This window comes from Lepidothrix coronata, unplaced genomic scaffold (genome assembly GCF_001604755.1).
Source record: "Lepidothrix coronata isolate B3197 unplaced genomic scaffold, Lepidothrix_coronata-1.0 Scaffold332, whole genome shotgun sequence".
NCBI classification, from domain to species: domain Eukaryota; kingdom Metazoa; phylum Chordata; class Aves; order Passeriformes; family Pipridae; genus Lepidothrix; species Lepidothrix coronata.
The window spans coordinates 269,128-295,033 of NW_016690512.1; the positions used below are offsets into that span (position 1 = coordinate 269,128).

The following is a 25,906-nucleotide window of genomic DNA, read 5'->3' on the forward strand; positions in this document are numbered from 1 at the left end:
AATTAAGATACATTAAGATTAATTAGGACTTAATTAAGATACATTTGGACATGCATCCTCAATTCAAGATTCCCATGTGTGGGTTTAAGAATCACAGAAGACAGATTAAGGTAATGTTAATTATGTGCCATTTATATTGACTATTTATATAGTTATCCCTTTCCAATTATGAGTGCCTCTAACTCAATTTCTTCAAGAAAAGCAGCCTTACCCTGAAATTCTCAAGGATGCTCTTCAGTCAAAATAAATCTCTTCCCCTACAACTGTAAATTTATTAAGCCAAGTGAAATTATTCCAGATTTCAAAACAAGGCACATTTGAGTAGCTCTCCTGCGGATCTTGTGAGTTTTTGAAAACACGGAGACAACCAGGCAAACACTGACTACTGACTCAGTAGTCAGTAGTCAGTACTGAGATGAGTGATGCTTCACATCAGTGAGAAGGAGCAATAATGTGAGAAGATGAAGTACAACTCGTTTTAAGACTTGCTAATAACAATGTGTCCCTGATAATATGATAAATATTCAGTGAAAAAGACAAGCAATTTTTAACATCCCACCAGAACAAAGCCAGCTCAGAATCCACCCTGGGGTTGGTGCAAGGATGCATATTCACACCCCTGGTGGACTCTCGGAGAGTTCGCCTGATCGGCTTCAGGTCACACACTTCCAGTTTCTCCCACTTCAGTGCCCCCTCCCCTTCCCTCCTTCCTACTGCAGGGAAAGGCAAATCTCTTGCCCTGGGTGCACATGTTGCTTTAGGGCTGCTCACCAGCTTTCAGGGCACTGATGCTGACCCTGCTCACTGGAACCCACTGCAGCACCGGGAACAGAAAGCACAGCTGATTGCTCTTTACGGGCTGTATGAAAAATTAAACACATCTGTCTGCAATATTTCAAATGTCTTTTGTGTAATGATGATCCAAGTTACATTTAATGGCATAAATCAAAGAACTTTATTTTTAAACCTGGCTATGTCTCCTTAAAATGAATGCTGTTTTCACACTGTTTAACTTCTGTAATGTATTGCAAGGGGAAAAAAAACTCCACCACTTATTTTCCGTTCTGCTGCAATGGGAAACCATATTTATTTCAAATAAAATTTACCACCATTATTTATTAGCAGGCAGAAAGCTTCTGGGTATAATAAAAATCTGGTACATAAAGCTGCAGCTTGCCTGAGGAAAGGAGGAATTAACTGTAATAAAACTTGTTTAAAGAGCCTCATAACTTTAAAAATACGAAAAAGAAGGGGGTAGAAGCAAAAGGAAAAAGGAAGATTTTTTTTTTTTTGGTAAATCACAAAATATTATCTGTTCTTTCTGCTAAGTTCTCATATGACAACAAAAGACAAGTTTTCTTCTCATCGTTACATTTAAGAGCTATACCTGGAAGGAACATTTTTTTCCCCCATTAGCTAATGTTATATCTCTTGACAAAGAGCAATTATGTCTGATGATGATTTCTTCCCAAGTGGCAGATTATTATATTCTTAGTTTAGATACTTTTGATGGTCATCACACACACAAGTGGACAGCTCTTTAAGCACAACTAACCTCACAGTTATGTGTTCCTTTTGGAAACAAGGAGCCCAGCTTGCAAAGCTTCATTCAGGAAAATAATTCCAGTAACATCTAGAAACGGAATCATTTCCATTTGCAATGCAGAGGCAGGACTGCAGAGACAAAGCACATTGAGAAACTGTTTTAGGGGGACTGTACAGTCACTTGTATACTCCAGACTGCCCACAGAGACAGCTTTAAGTGGGGCATTACTGTCGCCCTGCTGAGCAGGGCATGCAGGGATGCCATTTTCTTTAAGAAGTTATTACAAGTCTTACCATGTGCATTTTCTGTTAGATACCGACTGTATTTACTTTATGTGGGTGCTCTGGTCATCTGAACTTCAGCATTCAGTAAACAGCTTTGGTGCAACTAATATATAGGTATAGAAAGTCCTCTGTGCAACAGCTGTATATGCAACGTTTCAAAAAGATTTACAGCACTCAGATTCAGTTACATTATAAAGGAAAATCTTCTGCACTTGATTAAAAACAATTATTTGTGTCACATGCTGAACTGATGGTGAATGGTGGGTGTCCATAAGCTCAGACCTCTGTACTACCTTGTCAGGCAGGCTCTGGAAACAGACCGTGCTGCGCAGCTGTACGTGGTGTGCCCGGCCTGCCAGTGCCCTCACGGCGCAGGACAACCTTTTTACTGTATAAAATTCAGGTCACAGTATATTTATAAAAGCCAAAATACACTATTACCAGCAGATACAACTCAAACTCAACAAATTGCTGGTTTCCTGTTTGGCTGCTTAGCAGCCAGCCAGAGCCCTGCAGTACTGAACTTGCCTGGAGGTTCACTTTCCAGGACTGAAAGATAAGCTGCCAAACTTCACCCCAAAATAAAATCTGAGCAGCTGAGTTATAAATTAATAATCAAAACTCACTAGACAGGATCTCCATGTTTTTATATTTTTGTTCCTGAAGTAATCTTTCTCCTTCACTCTTTCCCTGTGGAAAACTGCTCAGCTTCACAACAGATAAATAAAAAATACAGTATGAGCATCAGTAATATCCCAGCTGATAAAGGTGCTCAAAATACAAGAGAGCTTGAAAAAAATTCAAAGAAATCACTGCATTGTGATGAACCTTAGGACATGATGCTGCAGCACAACATAATGAGTACATGGCAAGCAGGACTGCATTTAGATTATTTTTGCAAATGACATCTGTTAATCACCATGACCGGTCTGGATCCTAACATTCTCCAAGATAATCTGCATTTAATTTCCTAATTCTTTATTATAATTAATAGCAGATATTTGTATTTAGTTCAACATGCAGCCCAGATGTGACTGTTGACACAAAGAGACGGACTTCAAACCACTCACACAGAAGTAATATGAATTGTTAGACTTTTTGCAAAAGCAAGACACTAGGTAGGTCTCTAGGGAAGGAAAAAACATTATTCATATCTGTTTTGGTTAGAACTTTTTCCCCAGAATCTAAAAGAATGAAAAAAAATAGGGACACAGAGACTTACATTAGGAGTGCAGAGAACAACCTCAAACCGTACAGGTGAAAGTGTCATGAGAGTGCTTTTCCTTTAACTTTTATCCCATATCCTTGATTGAACTAAGCCAAATCCTTCCTCCAAGATTTCATATCAAACAAATAGGCTTCACGCTAAATAACTTCATTAAACAGCATCCAGAAAGGTGTATTCATGCCTTAGTCAGCCACTAGTATGCTCTTTCAACTTGCACTGCTCCTGACAGGACCAGCAGTGCTGGGCCCCACGTCGCTTTGTGCTGAGCACTGTGATCTTCACATGCTTGGAGCAAAGGCAGAGAACCTGCACCACTACCAGCACCTTCTTCAACGTGTCTTTTATTGTTGCTCTCCATCAGGAGACTTTGTCTCAGTAATCAATGGGAAATGGTTGAGAAAGCTGTAGAATTTGAAAATGACCAAGATGGATAGTTTGTCCAAACTTTACTACACAGTGTCAGATGCACTGTGGTTATGACCAGCACTGCCCCAGCTGATGCTCTCCAGCACCTCTCTCAACAGAAAATGGGAATTTATGAGGCATAAAGAAAGATCAAAGGGACAGGTACTCTTCTCAGAAATGTAAACCAGAAACAACTAGAAGTGAGACTCAGTTAGAGCCAATTAAATGCAAAGCAGGTGTTAAGACCACATAATTTTACACTTATACAGCAACACTGTGATTGTTACAGTAGTCTGAAGGGCAGCAGAATGACAAGTTGGTATTCCAGCACAGGAATCCCCTTTTCTCAGGAATGCAGCAGTGTTCATGCTTTCACCATTTCTGGATCTGAATAGAGAGGGCACATGGAATTCAAGAGGGATGAAGCCTCTGTGGGTACTCTGCCTTTCAAAGGGGCTCTGTAGTCCATAAAGGCAGAGACTTGCACACAGAATCCATTTTCTGTGCTATTAACTCTCTTAGTTTATAATGGTGTTAATACTGCAAATGATGTTAACCCACGTTAGAGAACACACTAAAATTTTCCATAATTTATACATTAACCTGCAACCAAACACTAGCTCCTTTTTGCTCTGTGTCCCAGTTTGCATAGCTGCCATTTCTCTTCCAAGCCATATGTTGTTTCAATTCCACAAAAAAGACCAGAATTATTGCCTTGCTGCTCAGTATAAAAGGAAGAATATATTTGACACCAACAGAATTGAAGAGCTTCTGTCTGCAAAGTATTAGACATTGGAGGTCTTCCACAGGCCTTTTTATTTTTTATTGTTGCTTCTGTAAAACTGTTGATGCAAGGGAAATACTCTGACTAAACTTAACTGATGGCAAAACAGTCAAACTGATAGTCATTATCAAAAGAACTGTTTCCAGAATAGGATGATAAGAAAATTAAACTAAGCTTCATTTTGGCTTCAGACAAATAATTCCCTGAACACTTTTTGCAGGTAAAGAAGTGCTAGAAGTTTGTCTTTGTTACCCAGCCCTTACTGATGGGGCTGACTTCATGGCAAGTCTCCCAGCAGGACAGCAACCAGACAGGACACCTATCAGACATCATTTGGAATTATATGCCCCATTATGAGGTAGGTAAACACCATAAAAGCTGGGGCAGATATAATCTTCTAGTTCATTTGGATTTCTAGATTTGATAAAAAGTATTTTACTATTTCCTCAGTGACAGAGTTCTTGTGCTACTCCAATGACTGCTGAACAGGAGGAAGTCACCACATGAAATATGTTAAATGAGACAGAGCACAATATTGTACATCAGTACGCACACTAAGTTACCTCCAACATGCACTGTAATAAGAACGGTGTATTGTCACAGGAGTCTCCATGGCATACCAGTGACATACCATGGCATACCCAGTGGAAAGGAAGATAAGACCCTGCCAAGGTCTATGTGTCACAAAACAAGAAAGCATCTGAAGCAGCTGAGAGCTGGAAGGATCAACACAGATATCTCAATTCCTTCCAAACAAAACTGGCTGACATTTCAAGCCCTTCAGAAGTATTTTGAAGACTTTCCCAAAGCCAGGTCTGCCAAAAGGCATTTTGCAAGAGAGCATTTAGACAGATTTAGTGTCACGAGATGGCTTCCTTAAAAAGCTTGCCCTTTCATTGGTGCTCTCCACCCACTCCAGCAACAGTCCACCTGTTCCTCATCATTATCACCAGCCAGAGGATGGCTGCATTCTGATGATCTCAAGGCTCAGACATCCACTCCAACTCTCAGCATCCAGGTAGACTTAACTTTTCATTTAAAACATCTTCAACTTGTGTTTGTAACTTGCCGAAACATTTTAATCGAATTTATTGCAAAGATGTGCTTCACGGAAGACAGTATCTACCCTTCTGAGTAGATAAGGACAGTTAGAGGTTTGACTTCACATCTGTTCACACTGTGCTACTGCGATATATTGGAAAGAAAAATAAATAATCTTTCTGTGAAAATTAAATCCCTTCAGATTACACTTAAAAACTCTGCTTTAACCTTCAGGAAGTTGGGTTGTTTTTTTTATTATCTTGTTTTTGAAACATTCTTCCTGCTAAACAAAGTAACCTGCTTGGGACTGATGTACAATTCTGCATGAGTCCCCCATCATCCAACTGCTCTTCCATCCCAAAATACATCAGAGAAAGGTCTTGCAGGGGAAGAGACAATAAACAGTGAGAGAAGAGAAAGCTAGACTCATCAAGTGTACTCAGTTTGGTCTGTACCAATCAATCATAGACACTGTAACATCTGCCAAGCAGGTTCAGAAGCTTTGAGGAATCTCTAACTTGCATAGCCAACACTTCCATGGTTATAAATTAAGAATAGCTTTGACAGCCTCTCAGAAACAAGCTCTGTACAAGGACAAACTCAGCTTCAACGATGCAGCTATTCAGTTTGGAAACGCTGCGCATGTATTTTCCTTAACCCACATTAGCTTTTCCTTAAAACCAGCCCTTTGAAGGCACTACAGACCCCAAAGGCCTGCACCCTTCTCCCCACTGGCTGCCTTTACCCCCGGCGCAGTTTGATGGGATGTGGATCGAGTGCATCACCCGGCATCACATCCTGGCTCATGCAGCTGTGCTCCTGACATGAAGGGACTACCTGGAGCTTGCTATTTTGCAAGGTGGATTTGAGGAAGCACTTACAGTCCTGTCTCTCTTGCAGCTCTAGAAAACAGGTAAAACATTAGCTCCTCCTCCTCAGAAATATGCCAGACCAGCTTATCATCTGTGTATTTTATCTTGGAAAAAATCTGAAGCCAAACAAAAGTCCTTGAAATGAAACTGAGGATATCCACTGACTTTTATGCAATTCTATTCAATTTATTTTAAGATAGTGTACAGAATATTAACCACTTCTAACAACCTTCTGCCCAGCAGATAAAGTGATGGATGTAAGGAGGGAGTCTGAAAGGATAGAGGCAAGATGGAAAGGAAGAAACAGTTACAAAACTCATGTACTGTTGCATTTTTATATACATGGGGAATTAATGGAAGCGCAAAAATCATGGGATATGGTGTGTTAAAAAGTTAAAAGTTTTGCTGTGGTATATTGATTTTTGCATGCCTACTGTGTTTTTTAAAAAAAGGCCCCAGTAGTCCCATCTGAAGTTATACACAGCAAAATAGCTAATCAAGACTAGCTGATTCATCACTATTACAAAGATTTGCACTTTTCAAACCATTAACAAACCTCTAAGTCAGCTCAGCAGTCAAGTTCTTCAAATACTAATGCATAAGGCACAATAAGCACTTCTACTCCACGTACTAGTGTACTTTTTATCTTCCCCTTGGCGCTCTGTCCATCCCACTGCAAACACATCCCTTTCTTCTTTTGGCCATCTGCTCCAGAATTTAATGGAAGGTGCTTCTATACATTCAGTCATGCTCACTCCTATACCAGCAATTAAAGAACATGACTTGGTGGGGGGAGGCTGTTGCCAAAGAGGTCAGTCAGGTGACATCCCCTATTTTGAAATTCCTTACAGAGCATTAGTGCCTCACTGTACAACACAAACCAGCGAGTCTGAAGTCTGAAGCAGCTGCTCCTGTACTGCCAAGTGGTGCCTGTGGGGAGGTGACACTGGACCAACCACTTTGCACCACACAGAAAGAGAAGGGGAAGAAGAGAACAGTACCTCAGCCAGAACCTCTAAAAGACAGTCCAAAATACAGGGCTGTGTTGGACATCTCCCACGATATTCGGATCCTGTTTTCCTTCCTAGTTTTCCAGGACTGGTGATCACTTGTGTTTTCCCTACCTTCATGAACCTGGGAGACCAAAAACGTGCCCTTCTATTTTATCCTGTAAGGAAGAAACAGCTAAAGGAGAGGGAAGGATACGGGATACAGGACTATACAACTATTTGCCTTTCACTTCAGTTCTTGTGAAACACTGGAACAACCACTGATGCATGCTTACAAGTGTGGGTCACTGAATTGCCAGAATGCTAGAGAATCCAGCTGAATTGATAGAGATCATCCTTGTGTGGAGGAGAGAAACAGAGAATGCATTACATCTCCATCCAAGTAATACTTTTTGGCCCTGTCTCACATATCATTCACCTCTGGAAGCTGCAGAAAAGAATGGTCTATGAAACTGCCATGAGTTAGATAAAAACTGGCTTGATAGGTATTCTGAGGGCAGCTCTCTGTGGTTCATCATCAAAACAACAGGAGGGATGAAGCACAACTCCACTGAGGGCCTTCCTGGGTCTAGTCATGGTCAGTGTTTATTATCAAGCTGGATGATACACAGGTATCACCACGATGGAAAGGACTGCAGGAGACCTTCACAAATTTGAGGAAAAGGCCTGAAGATTCCTGCTGACGGATTTCAGTAAAGACAAATCACAGAAGCACAGAATATTCTGAGTTTGAAGGGACCCACAAGGATCATCGAGTCCAACTCCTGACCCTGCACAGGCCCATCCCCAAGAGTCACACCCTGTGCCCCAGAGGATCATCCAAATGCTCCTTGAGCTCTGTCAGCCTTGGGGCTGTGCCCACTGCCCTGGGGAGCCTGGGCAGTGCCCAACCAGCCTCTGGGGGAAGAACCTTTGCCCGAGATCCAACCTGAGCCTGCCCTGACACAGCTCCAGCCGTTCCCTGGGTGCTGTCCCTGGTCCCCCCAGAGCAGAGCTCAGTCCCTGCCCCTCCTCTGCCCCTCCCCAAGCAGTTGGAACTGCAGTGAGGTTTCCCTTCAGTCTCCTCCAGCTGAACACACCAAGTGCCCTCAGTGTCCTCACACGCCTTCAAATCAAGCCCCTTCCCCATCTCCGTGTCCCTCCTTTGGACCCTCTCTAATGGCTCAATCTCTTCCTTCCATTGTGTCCTCCCCAAACTGGGCCAGTGTTGAGGTGAGGCCACCCTAGGGTAGAGCAGAGCAGGACAATGGCCTCCCTGATGCCCCCAGGACAGGGTTGGCCCTCCTGGCTGCCAGGGCACTGCTGACTCATATTCAACTTTCTGTTGACCAGGACCCCGAGGTCTCTTCCCTTGGCACTCCAGTATCTCATTTCCCAGTCTGTCCGCACATCCACGCTCCTCCAAAGACAACAAGCACTTGCCCAGAAGACAAGAACAGGCTTTGCCAGCCACGTGAATTAACCTCCTACAGTGGTCAGTGGGGTCAAGTCAGAGTTTCAACAATGATGTCTACAAATACTTAGGGTAAAAGCTATGAAAATGATCAGTGGCTAAATTACATAACAAACAAGCTAAGACCAAAAGAATTAGAATTATTTAGACTAGCAAAAAAGAATCTGAAAAAACATAAGTCTTTAAAAAGCTTCTACAAAGATAAAAGAACTCTTCTGTTCTCCCTGTCCTTAGGTGAAGACAAAATAATACTTGTAATAAGTTTGCTGTGTTGACACAGACAGGTACAACCCTGCTTTGAGACAGGATGGACTAGCAGACCTCTTCACCTTCCAGATCTACTTCCCCATAATTTTATGAAACATTTACATCCTTTTTCCATAAGGGATTGTTTCCGAAAACAACAGTTAAAAACTACAGCTTTGGCTTTGACCAGGTGAGTTTAATCTCTCAAACAGACTTTCAGTTTTGTGTCTGTGTAAGTTATGGGGTGCTTGTAGGATTCTGTAGCTACTGATGATAACCTTGAATTTGGAAAGTAAATGCTTTTAAGTACCTAGATTTCTATGTCTCAATCAAGAAATTTGTTAGATAGCAACCATTCAAATTTCAAAGTTTTGACATTATTGAATATTCCTGAAATCAGTTTTTACTGAATTGCTGCAAAACATTAACTGTTTTCTATCTATTTCTTTGCATCAATTAGTACAGAAGGAAGAAGCTACTAGTCCTTAACTCAGCATCTGTATTACAGGTTATTGTTTTGCTCTCTCTTCCTTTTACAAAAGATAGAAAATGCAAGACTGCCACTTGGGAATTGGGAAGATATGATTCTCTCTGTAGAAAGGTTACAACTTTTGGCAATAGATTTAATCTTCTTTATAAAGGTCTGCATCTGCTGAGAGGATTTAGGAGACATGATAATCTGCCACTAGCCATTCTGAGTACTTATCTGATAGTGCACTATCCCCTCTAGAGTGACAGATAGATAACACGAGCATTAACAGAGCTAGAAAAGGCCTATTAATTCTACCTCTTTATAAACAAGCTCTGGATTGTTTAAGCAGGAAAGCACTAATCAAAGTAAGCAAGAAGACACTGAGCACTTGCAGGGAAGTCCCTGGAGCAGACTATGTGCTAAAGATGAAGTAAATGTTCGAGAAAGCCTATATGGGAAAGAGGACCAGTTAGCAAGTTATATGTTACCCTTTTTATACAGCTGGTTTGTGTTGCTCTTGCTTGAACACAGAAATTCAAGTAAGCAAAAAGAGCAGGTTTTAGCACTAAGCTGGGAGGGTGGGATTGCCCGAGGGCAGAAGGACTAAAAGAGCAGAACCTCAGGTCCTGCCAGAGTTCTGTAGAGCAGTAACATGTAGAATTGCTTGATAAAAAAAAGAGGGACTGCAACATGATGAAGCGTAAAAGACAGGGGAGTATTTCAGATGACAGAGCCAGAGCACACAGGTTTGCTCCCTGAAGGGCTGTGCCCTGCTGCCATAGAACACTGGGCTTGAGAGCTCCTCAACCCTGATGACACTGCAAGGGCACCGAGGGACAAAGCCCTAACAAGGGTTCAAAAGGAGGCACAGCAGCAGCTGCAGTAGCAGTGGAAACAGCATATATACATGCAGATTAAATCTGAAAGCCAGGGAACTGTGTCGTGACGAACAGAGGTAAGTTGCTAAGCCACAAGAAAAATAAGAATTGGTATGCACATGTGCAAACACACGAGGCAGTTTTACACAGACACAAAGGGACACAGGGCAGAGTTTGAAACATGGGAAGCTTTACTACAGGGTGAATATGAATGAATACAAAAATACTATTTCAAGAGAAAGGTTAGCAGTGGAGCAACTGTGATAAACATCAAAGCATACACAGCAGAGTAGTGCAGTATGTTCAAGTAAACACATAGCCATAAGTAATTACAACTACCAACAGAATCACTCCATAGATCCAGAGGGATGAGGCAGAACGTCTGCTGCTGGAACAAACCCTGAATTAACAGGTTTGAATTGTCTGTCTGAAAGAGTGCAGGACACTAAAAGTTTCAGTGTTAAGACAAACAATGGCATGAACAACTCAAATTAAATTCCTTGAGGAGTCAAATGACTGCAATTAATCTACAATATCAAAACCTCTCCCCCTCCTTAGCAGAGCCGAAGCTGAGAGAAAAGCCACAGAACATCAGAAGTAGCTGTCAGAAGCTAATCTAGAGAGACCTTAAGCACTAGCAAATGCCACTGGGCCTGAGAAATCAAATGGTAGGCAGCAAACAAAATTCACTTCATCTCCAATTGAGAGCCAATGGCTTAGACTGTATCAGGGCTACCAATCTTTAGAAGCCTCTGGAACAGGCTGTGTGACAGTATGGGGTCTGCCTGATCGTGTGAGAGGAAACCCTGAAAGCTCAAAGTGCTGCAATAAATTCAGGATTTCATTACAGGAACACTGTAATAATTAGTTGAAATACCTTCTATAAAGCTAAATAGAATTACATCATAAGTGCATAAAATGCACTTCCCAAATTTACATGGACAAAAACCTATGCAAGCAGAGGACAGACAAGACGCCAAAACACAGGAATCCTCAAGTTAATTCTGGCTGCACAACATTTATCTGACTGTTTCCCTTTGTAATGTGGGGCTTTGTCTTTTAAGGTACAAATGTGTCTAAGTGAGCCAAACAGTGAAAGTGTGGTGCACCTATGCAAGCATGAACCTATGAACACAATGTTACCATAACACATTCCTGGACTAAAAAACCCCATGAAAACAAAACTTACTAAAAACTCCCTCTGAAACAAACAGACAAACAAACAAACAAAAAATGTTTCTGAAATTGATAATCTACCACAGGTTTGTTGTTTGTTTGGGTTTTTAAAAAAATTGCATAAACTCATTCAGACCACAAAAAACAAGAGATTTAGTGGAGATGATGGGATTTAATAGTTGCAGTAAGAACTGTAGTTCAAAATGTTGATTCAGTTCACTTTGAAGAGTATGAATAACAGTTACTCTAATCTTCCCTATGATGTGAAAATAATTGCATGAATATAATAAATGGAGGAATTAGTATAGCAGGGAAAGGAACTGGACTCTTGTATTTGTGAACTGCTCCAACCCCTGCCAGTACTGGCACTGCTGAGGCACTTCACAAGTTCCTGCACACCAGCTGCCCACACTGCTTTATGGGGGCCTGAAGTTATCTCTAGCTGTTAGCAGAGCTTCACACCCACTCTGCCTCTGAACAGGCTGTGGTAGCAGAAAAAAAACATGATTTCTGCCTTGGATGAAGAAAAATCTGTACAAGGATTAGCATAATTGAAGAGAAATTACTGTGGGAGATGTAAAGATATGTGCCGATGAAGCTTTAATACAACCTCTGCACCATACAGCAGTAATGGGCTGAAACCAGCATTTTTGGTTCCTATTACCTCATAGCTGAGCACCTTCACAGAGTGAAGTTTTTAGTCTACTCAAACATCTAACTTCCCACTCTCTAAGGGGGGTCTGAAGTTCCCATCTAAAGCTACATGAAAGAACATGCTCTCACAAGAACTTCTGGATAAGAATACACCTATTCCACATTTGGATTAATCAATATCATATCAAATTAAGAGAATGAGCCAGAATATAGATTTCACTGCAGGTTAGGTTGTATCTGTAGCATCTGGGCAGTAAATATCTTCGTAAAGCTGGGCTCAGGGAGCAGAAGCACTGGTTTGCCCCTTGTGCAGAAGGGACCCCCTCTTCAGAGGCTTCAACCTTTATGTATTGTTACTTAAAACCACACAGTACCTCATGAGTCAGATCAGTATCAGGTTTGATTTGCCTCTGGCTATTCCCAGCCCCCAGCACTTGCAATAGTCCCACAGGCCGTAACAGCACAGTTTGAGGCTCCAGACTATACATCCTCCCACTTTGTGGTTCCTTGGGACCAGAACTGGGCAGAGTTCCTGCTGCAGGACTCAGCTGGTTTTGTTCTGAACTGAGCTGCTGATGAGTTAAGGCATGATGAGGAGCAAGCTTCCAGGTCTGAGGTCTGTCTGCCTTAAGGGGTACTTGATACACCCTTAAGGTGTATATACATACCTTGAATGTCTGTGTTCTGTCTTCATATAACATCATGTGGAAACAGGTGCATTGAGAAAGACGTGGAAGCACTTACACCAGTGCAGTTACAGAGATCTGGCTTTAAGACCCTATCTCCATTGGCAATCATATTAAAATTATTTCTCCCCGTGGCAGTGCAAATCTACCAGTAGGCAGCAAATCCCTGACATACCATTGAATTATGTAGACACGTACAGTAACAACCTCCAAGGCATCTGAGATAGGTGATTTGTAAATGCATTTATTCAATCAAAAAAAATATTTTAGCATCTGCTTCTAATCTTCTGTCATAAAATAAGTGAGTACAACTAAGGATTAAAAATCTAAATCTCCGACAATGTGCTTGATGGTATATTTTGCTCTACTTATTTTCAGGGGTTTGTACCCTGCCACAGATCTTACCAAATCAATACTATCCCAAAAGCACAATTCATATTTGCTCTGAATGCCTCTAATTTGAGGTAGCATGATTTATGAATGCTTCAAGGGTACCTGCAGAATGGACGGATGCTCTGCAAAGAAGTTGAGTTAAAGCCAAAATCATAAAAAAAAAGTACAGACAGAATTTACTCTCATTTACAGAGGGTTTTTGGTCTCCAACTGTAAGTTAGTTCAAGGTTTCACCAGATGTTTCCCCAAATTATAGGTAATACATATAATTGTGAAAGCACTCTAGCACTGAAGAAAAACACTGTTCAGCTCCCAGACCACCCTTTTAGCTGTGGTTGTGTGTAGTTTTAGGAGCTGGGAACCAGTCCAAGGGGACGACAACAGGTCTGTCCAAGCACAGAGGCAGCAAGGACACAGCCAACAAACACCAAACCCAACAGGTACAACAGCAAGAGCAGCATAAAGCAACAGGTCATCAACATTTCTTCATCTATTATGGTCACAAAACACTGCCCCAAACTTTGCAGAATGTTTCTTTTTTAGCAGATTTTGCCTCTTAACTACATCCAGACACTTTCCTCCCCTGCTCCCCCCAGTTTGAAGCAAATGGGAACATTTTAATGAAGAATTTGGAAAACAACAGCAAAACTGACCAAGGTCTGATCCTACTGGAACTCTTCTATGTGGCAGAGTTATAGGGGATCATAGACTTGTTCTACCTGCATAGAAAAGGGAACTAAAGAAATCAGAAAATAAAAGGAAAATTCTTTCCTATTCTTAAATCTTTTATTAAAAATGCTCAACAACTTTAGGTTGTGCTCAGAGATGAAAATTTCCACTAATGTCTCTGGTTTCAATCATTTCCAGTCAAACACCTGAACGATACCTCACCTCTCGAACACAGCTAAGAGGGTGGAACTGAGCAAACACCTGCATTCACCTGCAGCAAAGGCTAAAACTTCATATTTTCCAAATTACTGTCTACACTAGTTCCCTCTCCATAATGATTATTTCCTGTGCTAGACTAATGAAGAATCAACACTCAGGTTTGGGGTTTTTCCTGTGTGTGGTTTTTTGATTTTGTTGTTGTTGCTGTTGTTCCTTAGGTTTTGGGTTTTTTTTCTTTAAACAGAACAAAGGGACATTTCAAGTAAGCCTGTTCCATCTTTAGAAGAGAATAGTTCTAAAAAGGAATATATATATAGCCAATTTCAGTGTCTTATTTTAGTGTTATTTCACACAGATAAGAGAAAGTAGCGAGAATTTCTAGAGAATATAAAGATGTTAGAAATATTACATTGCAATATAAGCACCCATTGTACAAACATATCAAAGAAGACAACTTAATGTCACCTTTAAAGGCTTCTAAGTTACTGAAATCTGTATTGCAATACATCAACAACCACCCATGTTACATTAATGTTCTAATTACACATATAAGTAATTCTTATCAAAGGAACAGAGTCAAAAGGGAAAAACACAAGCTCATATAATAAGTAACAAATAAAAATATCTTGGTCTCCAAGTGAACTATTTTGCAGCCAGAAAAACAGAATTCCAATAAAAATTATCCAGAGCTGAAGAGGTTTCTAGCACTGTGCTCCTATATCCTGTCATGCACTCTGAACTCTGTGTATCAGTAATTGTGACAGAGGTCCCTTCCAGCGAGGTAAATGCCATCCCTCCTGCCTGCACAGACCGAGCAGGCACTGACCACTGTGCAAACCAGCACAGGCAGAGCTGCTCCAGGAACACAGGGCTATTTGCTCCCGTTTGCTCCTTTCACCTTTGCACAGACAACTTTCTCACCTGACACATACTTGACTTTGCTGGGAAAACACTGGGGAGACTCTTCTGGAAAATGTAATTGCTTCAGAAACAACAGATACTGGAATGATGGTAATTAATTCTGGAAAGGAGGTATAAAAATGTTCATGCAGTTAATGCAAAGCAAATGCAATAGTAATGCAAATGCCTCAGCATTTGACTTGACAGCTTATTTTTAAGGTGAGAATTTCTGCTGCCATTATTTGAAATTAGTTGTCATTGTCAGAGACCTTAATTTATTTGTAATTATGTAATTGAACTCCAGTGACATTCTAGGAGTAAACGAAAAGCTCCTGAGATATTCATTTTGTAATAAGGAATATAAAAATTCATGTGGTAACAAATACATGCCAATTTACACCTTCTCTTAGTATAAATAACTCTTAATTAGGCCATTTTTCATATTTGTTCCTAATTCTGCAGGAGGATTTCCAGGATTACATGACAGCACTGATTTTACTGTAGCAGGGTTAAAATTCCATCTGCTTCTCTTGGCTTTAACATTATCCAGTAAAATAGATTTAATATATAAATTTTCTTTACTTCTATTCAATCTTTTGCCAGCCTTTACTAAACCATATTTTGAAGATAACGGCTGAACAAAGTGACATGGGTGTTTATGCTACTATTTAATTATTGCTATTTTCCTTGCTAGATAAACATGATACAGTGATGGAAGAAAGAATACGATCGATGACTTGGGGACCCCTTTGTTTTAAAGAAATACCTCATTTGCATCATCAAGGAGTTATTTCCTTCAAAATTCAGTGATACCTACATCCCCTTATGAAAGGATAATATAAGCCCTAAGGCTCGCTTACTTGTTAAAACCCATATGCTTTACTTATCCAGAAAAACATTTAAGAAAAAAAAGTTAATACATTGGTAAGTCAAAGAAAGACCAAATCGTCCCCTCCAACAGGTGAAAACAGAAATATTTCTCCTTAGATTATTTTGCTGAACTGTCTGGAATAGCAATTACATTTTTTGTTCACATTTTTTTTGGTAACATTCAATTCATCGCATCTTTAATCTGCAAATATCACAAAAAACCCGCTTTAGGTAGCCACCTGAAATCATACACCTAATTATCAGCTGTGCTTCCATTATTCCAAGAGGGCCTTTCCTTTTTCCAGGTTGGTACTAAGAGAGAGAAAGAATTAACAATAAGAACAATAATTAAGAAAACTTGATAAAATAATACACAAGGCAAAATACATCACAGCTTCAGATTTTCTCTAATATATCAAAAGCAAACAAAAGTCCTCAGCAAAGCATAAAACAGAATTCCCTCTTTTCAGCCTTTATGATTCTTAATAAAGATGAAGCCCACACTGAGAATCAATGCATTGACAGACACCACCTTCCTCCCACAGCCACCTCCTGCCTATGGTGGCTACACTCAAACGGGTTTAAACAAAAGTAAACAAGAGCTGGAAAACTTGCGTTCTCTTACCATCTGACAAGTCAATTAGCCCGAGGTAGTGGAAAAGTTTCAGAGAAGAGCACACCACCACTACAATCCCTAAAGTCTGGAGTCCCTCCGACTCGCCTTTAGTCCACATCCTTTCAGGCACCACAGGGATACCTACTGGTGTGACTGCAAACAACTGCCAGACATCAGAAGCTGAGAAATCCTGTTTGAAGCCTTCCTTCCAGCTGCTCAGTTAAGTGCACAGCACATTCTCGTCTCCCCCTCTCTCACTCCCTTTCTTTCCCAACCTCTCCCCCCTCCTCTCTCACTTGCCTTTTTTTTTTTTGAACATGCGAGCAATTTCTGCATTTAACCATAACCTATGTTTTTATTTTCTTTCACCTCAGGGCAATTCTCTCAGGAGTTTGCTCTGCCCCTGAACAACTGAGCACTGTGCTGCTAACCTCAGCAACATCTCACACAATTTTATTTTTTTTTAAATACCTGTGATACCAGTCAACTTCTACATCTGAGATTTTCTCAGTAATTCTGCCAATGCAGGTGCTTTTTGTCAATGCCTCTTCTGTACTGCATAAGAGAATATGGGACATTGTAGGGGAGGAAAGGGCTTTCCTTTTCTAAATGCCTCGCCCATGACATGCTGGGACATACACAAGCATGCTTCCCACATCCATGTGTGTGCCCACACAGAGCCCAGGACCTCCAGAGTAATTCTTTCTGTAAGCAACAGCTGCCCACAGTTCCCCTGGGTTGTCTGCTGGACAGCAAGCAGTGCACCCACTGGCATTTCACAAGTACCCACCACTGGAGTGGGCCACTGCTGGCTGGAACAAGCCCCCCTTGCAGGCTTCACCAGGCTGCTGGCATGGGCAACACTGCTGGCTCCTCACAAGTCAATTATGTATTTCCCCATTATCACCACAGATGAGAAAACACTTGGCAGGTTGAGCGTTTTATGAGGATGGCAGATGCAGTATTGCAACACCAGTAAAAGCTGTTTTTTTCAAGCACGCTATTAAATACTGGTATTCCCATGTGGGATGTTCAGAAGAACAGACATCATCCATGCCTTTAATTTTACAGGACTCAGAGGCTGTCTCGTTTTCCCCTCACTCCGCCCATCTCCAGGCAGGCAGTAACTCCCTCTCCCCGCAGTCCCCAGGGAGCAGGGCAGGCTGGCTTTCACCCTCCACACTGCTCCACAGCTTCTGCTGGTGCTGCCTCTGCCTTAAACTGCTGCTGATCACTAACAGCAGGTGCAGAATCTCAATGGGATTTTGTGTATCACATTAACTAAATAATGCACTTGAATTGCTGAGAGAAGCCCATATTAAAGCCAGGTTGGAGGTGCAGAGTACTCATACACACTTGAGTGATCAAGTCAAGAAGCAATGAACACTTTAGTTGAATTTGAGCTTTGTTTCTGTATGCAGGTGGCCAAATCACACTAGGAAATGTGTTATTCATGAGGATTCTCTGTCATTGGCATCTACCCCTCCGGAGCTCAATGGCATAATATCAAAACCATTTCTCCTGATGAGTACTTTGGGCCAAAGGACTTTTTTGTGCTCTGTAGCATCTGCCACATCAGGTTTTCATTGCCCTGGATGTATTACTGTGATGCCACGTTATGGTTCATATTTCCCAGATTAACACATTCAGCTTTAAAACTATCAAGGAACTGAAATCACTGTACTGTCAAATCTCTCCCAGACAAGTTGAGGAGAATTTGAAGCAGTAACATGTGAACAGGCAGACCTGAAAACATTCAGATAATTCCTTGGTTTATCATGTCCTATTTCCATTAAAAAACCAAACACCACTACACAAAAAAACCCAAATCGACAAAAACCCACTGCCCATCACATTAAGTTTGGATAAACCACAAAAATAACAAGGTTCTTTCCTGTCTATAGAAGGGATGTTTGTCAGATTTACTGGCTGTTTGGTGGACTCTCTGCTGTTTTCTCTGTTAACAGATCCAAGAGCACACAGAAAGAAAGAGCCCACCTCACCCACTCGTTCCCAGGCACATTATTTACTTGCAGATACACCTGATCACAAAGTTTCTTCCCAGCAATGCACAAACCTCCTGAAACCAATTACCACTAAAAAAAAATAAATTAAAAAATGATGCTATGAGGAGCAATGAAACTCAAAGCACTTGGCTCCCTAAAGGTGTGCCTTGCAATTCTATGTTCTCTCACTGCTAATGTCACACCTCTGCAGCTACTAAAGCCCTGCAGCAACACCTTAGCAAGAGGCAGGGCGAAGGACATGGAAAAGTGTTAGTTCTATTATTTGTGTTACTGCAATTTATGCCAAGTCCAACATTTTTGATGCCTTAGGTGTTCCTGATACGAGCAACTGCAAAAAAACCATGCAACTTCAGTCCCCAGAGCATTCACTGTTTGAAGCCCCCATGCATGCCAGAAGCTCAGAATTCATTCGACAGTCTATCCAATGCTGCCAAAGCCAAATCATGCTTTTCCTGAGGTTGAAACGGTTTTCAAACAGGCTTGGAGGGAATGTTGAACGAGAATTTTCCCATTCAGAACCTTCAGGCTGCTTTGGGATCACCTTGATGCCAGCAGTTCTGTTTGGATGTTGCTTTTCCTCTCTCATTTTCCAAAACTTCTCAGACATTTGGAACATTCTTCAGTTGCTCATTGCTGCCCCAAGAACAGGGATTCTTTATGCTGGGCACATGTTGGGCCCATGCTGTGCTAACATTTCAAGGAGAGTGCTGCTAGTTGCCTGACATGCAGAGCACCAAGTCCATCCATCAAATGATCCAGTTTGGAAGCCACATACTGACCTAGTATTATGGTTTACAATTAATTAAACCAAATCAACGCTCTCCTGTTTCTTAAACATTCAAATCATCACAAGTGACTGACTGAAGAGCTGACTACAGATGTCTCATGGAAGGCAAATTCTGTGGACCCAAATACTTCTGTGTGCATTCTCCATAATAAGAACTGATTTAAATAAAAGATAGAGCTTTCCTCAACAGTTTACTGGGCCCATTACCTACAGCAATACTCATTCTTTACTGTAGTATTGAGCTAATGAGAGAAATGGTTCCGGGACTTAAACCAAAGAAAGGTTATTCAGGTTAGTTAGTACAGAAATAGAGGATCATCAACTCTTAACAAGAGACAGAAATATTAATCAAGAGTTTATTACACATTTTATTTGTGTCACTTCTGGAGCAATGAGAAAAACCCAAGCCAATGCCAAATAAACAGCAGGATTCGATTTTTTTTATTATTATTTCTACAGAATTCTACAGTCTAAAACCATGCTGTATATAATTTCCTTTTTTTTTTTCATTATCTTCTGATGAATTTTTTCACACCAACCCCTTGGCTGGAGTGGGGGTGAGTCTTCAGGTTTTACTGTTTGCTCGGCTTAGACCTTAATGACTGTCCTATGCGTGCTAATGACCCCTCTTTGAAAGCAGCAGCGCTCTTTTGTTTTCCTCTCCCCAAGGCAAGGGGGAAGGAAGATTTTCGCCGTATTTTTGCAGAAGTCGCAGTTGCAGAGAGAGAGGGAAAGGGCCTGGGGGGGAGGGCTGGTTGTTTTTGGCTAGGAGGTGCTTGAGTTTTGGTGGGATTGCTGGTCCAGTGGAGGTCGTCGGGAGGAGAGTCCTTGCCAGCACCTGTTTTTTTCCTCCATCTTTCTCCGTGTTGGCACCAGCTTACTCCCATCGGCAAAAGAGAGGGCCGTGGCCAGAGCCTGCCTTTAACAGTGTGAGTCCACAGGAGTAAATGACCCTTCCTCCTTTCCTCCCTTCCCGTGCTGGCAGCGGCCCGCGCCTCCTCCTCCGGTTCGTTCTCCAGTGAAAAAGTCCCTGCAGTGCCACTGGTAGAGGGGCTGCGCGATACCTCTGCTGTCACGGAGACTGCCAGCATCGTGTGAGTTTTCCTTTTTTTCCGTGGCTCTTGCTGCTCTTGGCTGGATAGACAGACAGACGGACAGACGCACAGACGGACAGACCGACACTCGGCCCCTCGGAGCCACCGCGCAGGCCGGGGGCTGGATCCGTAGCGCCCCCTGCCGGCCATGGAGCGACACTGCAGCTCCGCCTCCCGAGGCGCCAGCGCCCCCTGCTGGCTGTGGTTGTAACTACGCCGAAAGGCAAAAAGGGCTTAATTGTTTTAATTGTTTTCAGTGAAAGTTGGGAAATGGGATTGTTGCTTGTTTGTTCGTTGTGTTGCCTATATATGTGTGCATATATATATTCTTTAGTAAAGACCTGTTATTTTTCCTTTCCACACCTTTCGACTGGAGCCCCTTAATTTCAAAGCTGTAATTACTCGGAGGGAGGAGCTTGGTTGTTTTTCCCATATCCTGCCCTCCTGATGGAACATTTCTCTCTCGTTAAACCGAGACAGCATATCTGTCTCAGCTTTTGGATTGATGCTTCCCAAACATTCGTAAATTTGCTGCAAAATACATACTGTTACCCTCAGAGAGGGTAGCTTAAGGGACCAAGTGATTTTGACTAGAATCAGATGTGAAATAAATTGCACAGACTAGACTCTGGTCTTCTACTGTAGTCACTGAACAACAGATTTTATATAACAGCAACTGGAAGAACACTTTTCTAGTTATATACAGACAAGGTTAAGTAGGAACTTTATAAAGATCAATCAAAATAACATGTAATAAAAAGGTAATAAAAGGATTGCTATGATTAATCATATAAATGATTTATGTAATCTATGATCAGCTCTTAAAATTGGTTGGGGGAAAATAGTACATCACACAAAGGTGCAAAAATCACAGCAAATTGGAGAATAACATTCCCCATAGCAGAAGCTTTTCCCATAATCAAGCTATTTGGAACAGATTTACACTTTTGAACAGGAGGATTTGTTAAAACAAATGCAGCATGACATATTCTCAGTACACACACCTTCAAGAAAGCCCTGGTAGTATTCTATGATTAGCCTGGTTTAAAACCCTTAATATTAATTTTTTGTAATTTTGATCGACTATTCCTTTGCTATTATGCTATAATAAAGAATAAATAGGAACATATGATGGATTCTCCTTGTACAGTTCATTATTTCAAATATCTCTAGAACAGTTCTGTTTATGGATCTTCTGACGCTCAGCAGTCCTGACCAGTCTTCTAACACAGCTATTGACCATAAATCTATTTCCACCACAGATCTCTGAAGCCCTTCTACTTCTGTTGTGTTGTAGAAGTGGCATATTAAGACCACTCACAGCATTACAGATGGCTATAGCATCAAGAATATGATTGTACTATTGTATACATATTTATCCAATATGATCTCTTTGTGTGTGCATAAAGTCAGTGGGTTTTATTGCTTTGATTTAAAGTTATTCACACCAAAATGAAAACTAGGCCTTTCTCATGAGTGATTTTAACTTACCTAGTCCCAAGCAATGATATTTACTGCTTAAATTGCAGGTTTTTTATCAGCTTGCCTTGGTCACCGGTCATGTCTCTGTCCTGTTCACCATAGGTGATTAAGCCCCTTCTGTGTTTCTCAGACTTCTCTGGATCTGACTAGTCCCAAGTAATTTGTGCCATCTGCAAATTGTGTGGAGAAAAAAAACCTACTTTTTGATAACTGCTGACTATAATTTCAAAAAAATTATGCTGTAAATTAGAAAGTCTGGTATTTAGGTAATTGATGATTTAGAGACCCCTCTAAAGTAGAATCTCCAGCTAAACTAACAGCCATTTGGTGCCAATGAGCTCAGGTCCTGCCCATTTGCATCACTACAATTCCACCCTGACCCCACTGCCTGCAAACTAAATGTACTTCATATCACACCGTTGTTTCTCAGCAGTTATTCGCCAGCTAGGATTACTTTTTTTAAAGTCTTCGCTAATTACCACTTATTACTTTTGTCACTAGAGGTGCATTCAGTTTAAGGATAGGTGAACCACAAATACCTCTTTAGGTAGTTTGGATAATGCAGATGCTTTTCTATTAGTGCTGCCCAGGGAGCTGGGAATAAAGAGCTCAGTTCATCAGTTTGCCACTTCCTTGCTGTGTAAGTGCAGGGAAGTAATTGGCAGATTAAACCTTTTCCTGACATATCAATTGTCCTGCCATAACAAAAGCAGCTATAATTCCTTCAAATTCCCCCCTTACTTCAATTCTTCTAATTCATGAGAAGGTACTGCTTTTTTATTTCTACCAACGTCTCCCTGCTTGCTGACAATGGTAGGGCGTAGTGGATTGAAGGACCTGTGGACAATTTATGAAGAGAAGCAGGAGGACCCCACATATTCTTCCCCTTTCAGAGCTAGTGACTCCCAGCCCTCTGTGAGCCTGTTGGCACAATTCATCAACTTCACAAAACACAGGAATAGCTTTGGAAGATTACAGAAATCTAATACATCATTAGTGACTTTTTCCAGAACAATTTCCAGTACAGACAAGCACATTGAAGTTATCACAGACTGCACAATGGAGGATTTGGCTTTACTCTGGACCTCATGATGGCAAAACTGGTGTTTGTTAGCAATGCACACCCAGGTCAAAGTCACAGCCAGCCTCCTATGGAGCTACAAATTATGAGAAGACCAACAACTAACAAAGAAACCATGGAACCTTGAAGGACTAACTTGAACCACAGTTTACTTGCACACTGTTTGAAATTGGGTAGTATACAATTGAGGCAATATATAATTAATGAAAGAGCAACAAGAACCTCTCCCAGCTACTAAATATCATTGACAGGCTCTATTGTACTTTTCTATTTAACTAGCTTTCCCCTATTTCTCTAGATTTTTAAATGTAAACCAACCCAGTTACATAAACTACAGCAGCAAACACAGCAGACTCCTCCAAGATCACGGGTCACTCTCAGACTTGCAGAAGTGCTCTCAGGATGCTCTCAGGATTGACCCAAGGAAGTTCTCCAGCACTGAACTTCATCTCTTTTCAGCACTGTTTCAGCACTGTTGCTGAGGCTGAATGGACTGCTAACAATGACTTAATAACCTCAGCTGCACTAGGAGGGGAGACAGGGAAAGGCTGGAGGATGTTTCTCATTGTCCTACTTTTAAACAGGCAATGAAAGTTGAGTAGGACACATGCTGTGAGGAAAAGAGGAGTAGGGGAGAGATAGTGAAAAGCTTAAAGAAGAAACAGGAAAAAAATGTATTTCAAGTCTGAAATAAGTAACAATGAATAAGGGCATGTAAAGGGAAGAACAGATCTGTGAAGGACTTCGATGGGGCTATATATGTACAACATAAAACTGCTCAAAAATAGAAAACTTGATGTTTCAATTATTCTGGAGTTCATTCCCCAAATAAGGAAGATGCCACTGCATGAGTCCCTGAAGCCAGCCTCTGCTGAGCCCCACATCCAGCTGAGCATTTTCCCTGGAACCTGTACTCAGAGGTGAGCATACCTCAGCAAATACCTATCCCTGATGGACTAACAAGTAGCCAAAAGAAGCTGTTAAAACCCCCAAATAACCAAGAAGACAGATGTGCTTTGCAGTGGCAGTTTCCTGCTTAGTGGATTTCTGCCACAAGCAAGAGGAGATGTGACCCCTCCCTCATGACACTGGTGATTACTGTCAGGTTCTGGAAGCAGTTAAGAGGCATAAAACTGCCATCGAGTTGGGCTGCAGTGATTTTTCTCATCACAGATAGCTTTTCACCCATGTTATGTATTTCCCATGGGCATCAGATTGTCACAGCTTCATTCTCACTTTTATTAAAAGTGATAATAAACTGTGCAGAACCTCTGCACTTGGACTTTTTTCTTATATGCTTTGTTGCTCCAGGTGTGAGATCCTGGATCCGAATCTCACTGAATTATTGATATGGGTTGGAACCAACTCACTGTGTGTGTGCATGTGGGGAAAGGCTGGGCCTGGACCTGCAGGTACATGGTAAGGCCTGGGCATAAGGCCTGTGCTGAGGGCACAGGGCAGAGCTGAAGGCCTCGCTGCCCACACAGAGACAGGGCAGAGCTGAAGGCCCTGCTGCCCACACAGAGACAGGGCAGAGCTGAAGGCCTCGCTGCCCACACAGAGACAGGGCAGAGCTGAAGGCCTCGCTGCCCACACAGAGACAGGGCAGAGCTGAAGGCCGGTAGCTGGGCTGTCAGTCAGGGCAGACCTGCCTGGTAGCCTGACCACCCCACAGCCCTGCAGCCTGTGACTGGCTACAGCACAACTCACTCTGGCCTGGAAGGCACCCACGGGATATCCTGCCTGGGAGGGAAAACTGAACTCTATAAATACACGAGGCTCCACGTGGTCTCCCTCTCTCTCTCTCCTTCCCTCTAGTCTCTCCTGCAGCATGAACCGTGTGAGTCTGTAACCATTTCTTCCTCTTCTCCTCTTCTCTTTTCCTTCTCTTGTGGGTAACTTAAAACCAATGAACTGTGTTTTACTAAAGCTGGTATATGGATTGTTTTAGTGGGTGTTTCCTGTGGAATGGGTCTTTGTGCTGAAATGCTTTTTTCTTGGTTGTATTTTACACCTGGGCCGCCGGGGGGGGGCGGGGGGGGCCGCGGGGGGGGAGTCCCAGACTTCCGGGTTCCTCCCCACATGGCATATGGCTGGTGTGTGCTGGAGTGCCTGCATGTGAGTGCTGGGGTCCGGGGTGGCTTGGGTTTCCCCCGGGAATGCCCCCGCGGCGGCGCGTGAGCTCTGCGCGTGCGGTTTGGGATTCAGCCATGGCCACAGCACAGGGGCGAAGAGAGACAGTGGGGGAGCCTGCCGGCAGTTGCTGTGCACCCATGGAGGAGGAGGGAGCAGCTTCGGAGCCCACAGAGGAACATAGCCTGTGTGCCCCTGTGTGGTTGCGAGCTATGCTGGCGATGGTACATGCCTTCGGTAGGGTCGCCCACGCCAGACAGGTCAAAGCAGCAGGGTCAGATACAATACATCCGTGGGCAGGATGAGCTCGTTAGCCTTCTGGCAGTCATCCTAGGAGAAGGACAACTCTAATCCCAAACCTGGGCAAATGGAGCTCGTTTAGCCCTGTAAGGCCATCCATGTAAGAGAAGGTCCCTCTAATCAAACCTACATCCTGAGGACCTCACTGCCACTGTCCAAGCTTGCTCGGCCCTGGCAGGTGAACCTCAGGATTAAAGGGTGGGTTCAGTTCTGCGCAGGCTGCATCTCACCTAAAAAATCCATTGCGCAGGCTTGAAGGCTTTACCCACATGCAAAAAGTCCTGTAGCGACGGGCGAAGGTCGAAACGGCAGGTGAAAGATGCACTGGGAGCCGCAGACTCAACCCTGCATGCAGGAGGTTCAGGATATTGGTCATTTGAGACTGACCGGAGATGACAGTCTCTTGGGGCAGCACCCTGAATGACCAAGCAGCCTTTCCAAGGACAGCACTGCTTGCTCCACTCGGAGAGGGGCCTAGAAAAGGTGGCCTAAACAAAGCTCATCTCCACTTTCACCCGGTTGGTTAACCGCAGGCCAACGGGCATCTTCCTCCAATGCGGTCGAACAAAGATCAAAAGACAAAGGCACACACCTGCCTCC

At 42.3% G+C, this 25,906-nt stretch overlaps 1 protein-coding gene across 8 annotated transcripts in view; it reads right to left on the reverse strand.

Moving 5' to 3' along the window:
- The window catches only part of LOC108509086 (Kv channel-interacting protein 1), a 165,062-nt gene that overhangs the window by 44,102 nt on the left and 95,054 nt on the right, over positions 1–25,906 (reverse strand). The window contains exons 1-2 of one of the 8 annotated variants that reach the window (XM_017838342.1): positions 24,584–24,901; positions 21,802–21,962 (exon numbers count right to left, since the gene is read on the reverse strand). The exons of 6 other annotated variants lie outside the window; for them this stretch is intronic. Coding sequence is in view for 1 of the 2 variants with exons in the window: in XM_017838339.1 (XP_017693828.1) it covers positions 16,412–16,520 (109 nt within the window). In the remaining variant the exon portion in view is untranslated. Of the gene's footprint in view, positions 1–16,411; positions 16,590–21,801; positions 21,963–24,583; positions 24,902–25,906 lie in introns of those variants that run through there. One more of the 8 variants, XM_017838339.1, reaches the window with a different exon arrangement.